Source organism: Mus musculus, chromosome 6, assembly GCF_000001635.26.
Source record: "Mus musculus strain C57BL/6J chromosome 6, GRCm38.p6 C57BL/6J".
Classification (NCBI taxonomy): Eukaryota; Metazoa; Chordata; class Mammalia; order Rodentia; family Muridae; genus Mus; species Mus musculus.
In genome coordinates, this window is record NC_000072.6 from 42,921,654 (window position 1) to 42,930,082 (window position 8,429).

Consider the following 8,429-nt stretch of genomic DNA (forward strand, 5'->3'; position numbering starts at 1 on the left):
TTTTCTCCAGCCTGCGTCAGGAATAGCAATTTGGCTACAACTTCCTGTCTTTGTGAGTTTTCTGATTTTCAAGCCTAATGTGAAGAAAATACTGAGAATATTGTCTTCTTTTGTGTGAATCATTGTCTAGACACTGATGAAGATTTACAAGAAGGCAAAGCAGACAGTGGACAAGTTTTCAGATTTAGAAAAGACAAGGTGGTGCTCTTGGGAGCATGATGAGTCCCGCCCACAGTGAGAGCTGGTCCTACAGCCAAACAGAACATAGATTTGAGAGTTTATTTGTCTTGGTCACACTTAGAGGGATAGCTGGGCATGGTAGTGGTACCTGGATCAAGCTCCAAACTTAAAGTGCCTTAGAAGCAGCTCTTCTTGCTGCATCATCTGACAAATGAAGAGAGTCAATCTGAGGTGTTTTATAACTTCTTTTAAGTCATGTCTCTCATTTCTTCTATATAGACATTTTTCTCTACTCCATCTTAGAAATTTCTTCCAGACAGCAAAGTGAGAAAAAAGTAGGTCTCATTGCCCAGAAGGGTAGTATCAGTCAGTGCCCAAGAAACTTTTGTCACAATTTAATAAAAATATTCTTATTATTTCTTCTGGCAGCAGACTAGCCTACACAGGTGTCAGCTGAGCCAAACTGACTTCCTCCAGTGTCCCAGGTTTACTGTCCTACGTGAATGTCTTCATCCTGTGCAGAGCCTTAGAAGGTTAGTTCGGGTCCCCAAATCATTACCCCCATTTCTTAAACCCACAGAGTATGGCTGATGGCAATGTGCTCTATGACAGCATCAGTCTTTCCGATACATATTAAAATATTTTTTCTTTAAGTTCATTAAAATTCAAATGAATTTTTATTCTTTTAAGATTTATTTCTTCTTAATTTTTTATTATTTAAATGCATTTTGATAAATCAAACATAATAATTATTTTGAGAATCAAATAATACATTAAAATTGTTCAAATTTTATGTTCATATCCTTTTATACCCTAAAAACATCATTAATGAATATTACTATCCACAACTGAGGATCTTATATCTAATGTTAAATACAAAATTGTTTCAAAATATCCAAAATGTTCTTTTGGAGTTAAGCATAGTAAAAGAGCATTAAATATTTAAAATGAATCATTAAGAAATATATTCAAAAGCCCTTATATTATATCACCTGACATAGTGAGGTAGTATTTAAAATGTGTTATATATCTATGGACATTGTCTAATAATAAGTTTACTTTAAAAAAATCAGTGTTTCTAGGAGAGAAATTACTTTATCAGTGAGTATTTTAAAAGTTTCAAAATAGCAAAAACTCTTTGAAGTTAAACATTAAGAAAATGCTAATTTTAAGCACAGTAAGAAAGAGTACCAATAATATTTCCATGATGTCTGTAGACCATGATTTTAATATTTTCAGCTGTTTATATTCAAGAAACAGAACAGTTATTTTAGATATACTTCATTGTTATGTCTCCCTTTTCATTTCTTATTATATTAATTTGGATACTGTCTCTGAACACTCTGGTTAGTCTGGCTAAGGGTTATCTATTTTGTTGATTTTCTCAAAGAAATAGCTCCTGGCTTTGTTGATTGTTTGGTTCTTTTGTTTCTATTTGATTTGATTATTTCCTATGTCTACTCCTCTTGGGTGTATTTGCTTTTTATGTTCTAGAGCTTTCAGGTGTGTTGTCAAGATGCTCCTGTAAGCTCTCTTCAGTTTCTTTTTGGAGGCACTTAGAGCTATAAGTTTTCCTCCTACCTCTGCTTTCATTGTGTCTCATAAGTTTCAGTATGATGTGTCTTCATTTTCATTAAAATTTAAAAGGTCTCTAATTTATTTCTTTATTTCTTCCTTGACCAAGTTATCATTGAGTAGACCATTGTTTAGTTTTCATATGTATGTGTGCTTACCATTGTTTTGGTTGATATTTAAGACAAGACTTAGTCCATGGTGATCTGGGATTATTTCAATCTTTTTGTATCTGTTGAGGCCTGATTTATGACCGATTTTATGGTCAATTTTGGAGAAGATACCATGAGGTGCTGAGAAGAAGGTATATCCTTTTGCTTTAGGATGAAATGTTCTATAAATATCTGTTGGACCAATTTGTTTCATAACTTCTGTGTGTTTCACTGTGTCTCTGTTTAGTTTCTGTTTCCATGATCTGTCCATTGCTGAGAGTGGGGTGCTGAAGTCTCCCACTATTATTGTTTGGGGTATGATGTGTGCTTTTAGCTTTAGTAAGGTTTCTTTTAAGAATGTGCGTGTCTTTGCATTTGGAGCATAGAAATCCAGAATTTAGAGTTCATCTTGGTAGATTTTTCCTTTGATCAGAACGAAGTGTCCTTCCTTAACTTTTCTTGATAACTTTTGGTTGAGAGTTGATTTTATTCAATATTAGAATGGGTACTCCAGTTTGTTTCTTGGGACCATTTGCTTGGAAAATTGTTTTTCAACCATTTACTCTGAGGTAGTGTCTGCCTTTGTCACTGAGGTAGGTTTCCTGTATGCAGCAAAATGCTGGATCCTGTTTACATATCCAGTCTGATAGTCTACATATTTTTTTGGGAATTGAGTCCATTGATAGTTAGAGATATTAAGGAATAGTGATTGTTGCTTCTTGTTATTTTTGTTATTAGGAGTAGAATTATGTTTATGTGGTTATCTTATTTTGGGTTTGTTAAAAGATTACTTTCATGCTTTTTCTAGGGTGTAGTTTCCCTCCTTGTGTTGGTGTTTTCAATCTATTATCCTTTGTAGGGCTGGATTTATGGAAAGATTTTGACATGGTATATATTGTTTTTGCCATCTATGGTAATAGATGCTAGGTATAGTAGCCTGGGCTGGCATTTATGTTCTCTTGGGGTCTGTATGACATCTGCCTAGGATATTCTAGCTTTCATCGTCTCTGGTGAGAAGTCTGGTGTAGTTTTGATAGCTCTGCATTTATATGTTACTTGACCTTTTCCACTTACTGCTTTTAATATTCTCTTTGTTTAGTGCATTTGGTGTTTTGATTATTATGTGATGGGAGAAATTTTTTTTTCTGGCCCAGTCTATTTGGAGTTCTGTGGGCTTCTTATATGTTCATAGGCATCTCTTTCTTTAGGTTAGTAAAGTTTTCTTCTATAATTTTGTTGGAGATATTTACTGGCATTTGCGTTGGCAATTTTCCTTCCTTCTATACCTACTATTCCTAGGTTTGCTCTTCTCATTATGCTCTGGATTTCCTGGATGTTTTTGATTACGAACTTTTTGCTTTTTGCATTTTTTTAACTGTTGTGTCAATGTTTTCTATGGTATCTTCTGCACCTGAGATTCTCTCTTCTATTTCTTGTATTCTGTCGGTGATGTTTGCATCTATGACTCCTGTTCTCTTTCCTAGGTTTTCTAACTCCAGGGTTGTCTCTCTTTGTGATTGCTTCATTGTTTCTATTTCCATTTTTTTTATCTTGTATGGTTTTGTTCATTTCCTTTGCCTGTTTGATTGTGTTTGCCTGTAATTCTTTAAGGGATTTTTGTTTCCTCTTTAAGGGCTTCTAGCTTTTTACCTGGGTTCTCCTGTATTTCTTTAAGGGAGTTATTTATGTCCTTCTTAAAGTCCTCTATCACCATCATGAGACGTGATTTTAGATCTGAGTCTTGTTTTTTCTGGTATGATGGTGTATCCAGGACTTGTTATGGTGAGAGAATTGGGTTCTGATGATGCTAAGGAGCCTTGGTTTCTTTTGCTTATGGTCTTATGCTTGCCTCCTGCAATCTGATTCTCTCTAGTGCTACCTGCCTTGACTATATCTGACTGGAGGCTGTCTTTCATGTGATACAGGTTGTATCAGAACTCCTCAGAGTCAAACTGTCTGTGATTGTGTGATTCTGTAATCCTGTGATCTTGAGATTCTAGGTGTATCCAAGCTCCTGGGAGTCAAGCTGCCTCTGGGACCCTGAGATCCTGGTGTGACTAAGCTCCTGGGATCCTGTGGACCTGGGCGTGCGTGGTAGAGCACTTGGGAGTGGAGCTTTCTCTGGATGTTGTGGGACTGGCTGTGAAGTTGGTACCCAAAGTCTGCTGAGGGCACCTCTGATCCTATAATCCTGGGCCTGTTAGAGTGCCTGGGAGTGGGGCTTCCTCTGGGTGTTGTGGGACTGGATGTTGAGTTTGCGCCCAAGGTTGGCTCAGGGCACCAGTTGAAATCAGAAGGAACCTATGCCACTGGTTGGGTGGAGCTCCTGGGTGCCTGAGTCCCACTGGTCCCAGTTACTTCCAGTGTTGGGGCAGATGTTGTGTCCTGATCACCTCTGACCCTATGATCCTGGGTGTGTGTTAGAGCACTTGGGACTAGAGTTTCCTCTTGGGACTAGAGTTTCCTCTAAGTGTTGTGGGACTGGGTGAGGAGTTCGTGCCCAAGATCTGCTCAGGGCACTAGCCCAGATAAGAAGCATTTTTAGTTTTCTTTAAAGTAATCTTTGAAAAATATATACTGACAAATTAAATTAAAATATTATTCTTAGGATTTTCAAAGTGCAAAATGAGAATTCTGTCACCATTTGAAACATTATAGGGATAAGATATTTTCTATTTGAATTGTGTAAAATAAATGTTTGCTATTCTAGCATCTTAAAAATATATCACTTAGACAAGTTTGTGAGGGTTTGTTTTATTTACCAGAAATTTGTGTTTGTGTGGTGTTAGGTAGAGGCCAATTTAGTGTTCTTCCACATGAATTGTCAACTGGACATGTATTATAGTGATCATTTAGTACACAGAAGTCACTTTATTTGCAATTTAAAGACATTCATTTTACAGATAGGTTTTTTTGAGGAAATCTCTTCATTGTTTTTTCACCATTTCTCAATATGTAGTCCACATCTCCTCCTGTGGTCAACACCAGCCCCTGGCTTCAGGTAACCACATAATCCCCTGTTCTCAACAATCATCTGGACTCTGAAAGCTGAGCTCTAGGGGTCAGATCCCACTCACTTTCAAATCCACATTTGATGTTAGGAGGGGCTGTCTTACTCGAAATTCCTCTTCAACCGAGTGCTTGTTCTTTATCTAATACCCATGTTTCTGAAGCCAAGAAAAGTCAGAGATTATCTTGATCACTAATTCTCTTTCTTCCTACAACACTGTATTTAGTAGTATAAGTACCGTGAGAAAGCCTGGGAAGCGCTCCCAAAGCTTTCATTTCTGTGATGAACAGAGACCAGTGTTGGTAGCAATTGAAATAGACGTGTCTCCTTCTCTTCCCTTAGTTAGAGCCAATCCTTAAATTATTATGAAAATATTGTTATTATTATAAAATCTATAAAGAAAGACGGTATCATGGTTTTTCTGTGAAACAAGATAAATATTTTATAATGCTCAAAAGCTACCATTTTGAAATATCCCTAGAAACCAAATTTGCAAGTCAACATAAGAGATTGAACTAGAACTATGAATTACTGATTTTCACATCTGACATAATTCAAAATCAAAAATGAAAAATCCCTTTCTTTTGTCTTCCTTCTCGCTCTTTCAGCTCTGGAATTTCCTGTCTGACTACATTATAGGATTCATCTGTCATAAGAAGGTGAGGATGAACCAGACATGGATCACTGAGGTCATTCTACTGGGATTCCAGGTTGACCCCTCTCTGGAGATGCTCCTGTTTGGGCTGTTTTTGCTGTTCTACTGCCTCACGTTGATGGGAAATGGGATTATCCTGGGGCTCATCTGCCTGGATGCTAGGCTGCACACTCCCATGTACTTCTTCCTCTCACATCTGGCCATAGTTGACATGTCCTACGCCTCCAGCACTGCCCCTAAGATGCTGACAAATATGGTGATGCACCAAAAAAGCATCTCCTTTGCTTCATGCATACTTCAGACATTTTTGTATCTGGCTTTTGCAGTGACAGAGTGTTTGATTCTGGTAGTGATGTCATATGATCGCTTTGTAGCTATCTGTCATCCTTTGAAATACACACTGATCATGAGCTGGAGAGTATGCTCCATCCTGGCTGCTACTTGCTGGGTGTTTAGCTTCCTCTTGGCCTCACTCCATATCACGCTCATTCTAAGACTCCCATTCTGTGGGCCACAAAAAGTCAACCATTTTTTCTGTCAAATCATGTCAGTATTCAGATTAGCCTGTGCAGACACAAGACTCAATCAAGTCGTTCTTTTTGCAGGCTCTGTGATGGTCTTACTGGGGCCCCTGTGCTTGGTGTTAGTCTCCTATACACGAATCCTGGTGGCCATTCTCGGAATCCACTCAGGGGAGGGTCGCAGAAAGGCCTTCTCCACCTGTTCTTCCCACCTCTGTGTGGTTGGGCTCTTTTTTGGCTGTGCTATCGCCATGTACATGGCCCCCAAATCCAAGCATTCCCAAGAACAGAGAAAGATCCTGTCTTTGTTTTACAGCCTTTTCAACCCTATGCTCAACCCTCTGATCTACAGTTTGAGGAACACAGAGGTAAAAGGTGCCTTGAGACGAGTTCTTTGGAAACAGAGATCACTGTGAGGCTGTTTAAAAATTTTCCATGTCAGGCTAGTCAGTGGTGGTACTCACCTTCAATCCCAGTACTCAGGAGGCAGAGGCAGGCAGATCTGAATTTGAAGCTAGCCTGGTCCACAGAGTGAGTGCACAGACAGTCAAGGAGTCAAGGCTATACAAAGAGACACAAACATCAAAGATTTTTAAATCCTTTTAAGCCTTTTTAAGACTATGATGAACATGTACACTCAAACGCCTGTTCGTCTGCCACAGACCACCCCAGTCAGGTATGGCGGTCCCTGGAATGAGGGTCCTCGAAGCTAGGTGAGTAAGGATTCAGCGGTGACAAACAGAAACAAACACAGGCAGTTTGAATCTGAGTGGATTTTGCAGGTCTTAAGCAGGGGATTTTATACATTAAAAAACCAAACATTACATCTCTTAGAAACTATCCAGTGAAACTATCACAAATACCAACAAAAATCATTTGGCACGGAAAAGCACAAAAATCATCCAATCATTACAAATCTGAAACTATGTATTCAGTGACTCACAAACAAAACAGGTAACATCATTATAAATCATCAAAATATAACAATTCTAAAAGGATGTATTCAGTGGGGGCTGTCGTCTAAAGCTAGTTGCATATTTCTAGGAGCAGATAACTAAATCTTTAACAGTGCTCTTAACTGCTGAACTAACAATCTAGCCCCATGGTCAATTATTATTTAACATCTAGTGCCTGATTGTTTTATAAATCTTCAATATATAAATTTAAACTACTTTAATTTTTTTTAATTGAGGCTTTCTTTACCATATACCAAAACCCACCTCCCATGACACACGTGTAGCCATATAAAATTTTATTGTTTGGGAAAATCATAATAGTTTTGTAAAGTGTTGGTTTCCCTGGGGATAAGGTCATGTTAGTGGCCCCATATCTAGGGATGGTTTCTTACTCATTATTCTTACTTAAGATCTTGGCCTAGGCTACCAGAAACATGTAAATAAGAAAAGGAATAAGAGAAAACAAAACAGATAGATTGCCATGAGAACTATGGCTCAATATTTTTTCCCCAGCGAAGAGTTTCACAACCGGTTCCAGAAGGACTTCCTCTTTTGAGGTCAATCACCTCAGTCTGTGGAACTTGTCACACAGATCCTACTGGAGGTGGTCTGACATTATTCCTCGATTTCACTTTTCCCAGCCATTCTAATGAGTCTAGTTTAAAAAGACAGGAAGAAAAAAAGAAAACCTGTGAGCAAGCACACATTTGAGAACAAAGAAAAGTTGTAATTATGTACAAATGATATGATTGTACAATTATAATAAATCTGAAAGTATCTTCTGATAATTTACCAATATATAAAAAAATTAACAAAGTCACTTAATATAAAATTGAGGTCACTCCTTAGAACTTGATGCCGACAGCCTATTGCTGGACATCACATCGTTATGCCATAGAACACAGAAAACCAGGCTGGTGCTCACCTTCAAGCTTCATCCTTAGTGGGTGACTTTCATAGTACTGGAAGGTGCTATGCATGCTAATGAAGGATAAAAATGATCATCAGTCTCATCAGGATATGAGCCTTGAAAGTTACAGAAATACCAGACTGAATGGTGGCAAGTAATTTTATGATAGGAAAAAGGAAACTTTTTTTTATTGGATTTAAGGCTAAATATGAAATCACGCTTGGGAACTATAATCAGAGAATACTGTAGCCACAGCCATGTTTTTTGTTTTGTTTTGTTTTGTTTTTGGTTTTTGGTTTTTTTTTTGTTTGTTTGTTTTTGTTTTTGTTTTTGTTTGTTTTTTGTTTTGTTTTTTTTTTGCCAAAAGAAAAAAATCCACACCTGATGGGGCCATCAAGACCAAGAGCTTTTGGCTCTATACAGCATAAGCCTTAGGGAAAGCCTACCATTCTTATTCTATTAAATGGACATCG

At 37.7% G+C, this 8,429-nt stretch overlaps 1 protein-coding gene across 1 annotated transcript; it reads left to right on the top strand.

Moving 5' to 3' along the window:
* The first annotated feature begins 5,579 nt into the window (after positions 1-5,579).
* On the top strand, positions 5,580-6,506 carry Olfr446 (olfactory receptor 446). Its single transcript, NM_146295.1, has one exon. The coding sequence runs from the start codon at positions 5,580-5,582 to the stop codon at positions 6,504-6,506; it is 927 nt and encodes a 308-aa protein (NP_666407.1).
* Positions 6,507-8,429: the final 1,923 nt, after the last annotated feature.

What these genes read in the sequence shown, in the direction of transcription:
- Olfr446 (NM_146295.1), top strand. Translation starts at nt 5,580, where the DNA reads ATGAACCAGACATGGATCACTGAGGTCATTCTACTGGGATTCCAGGTT.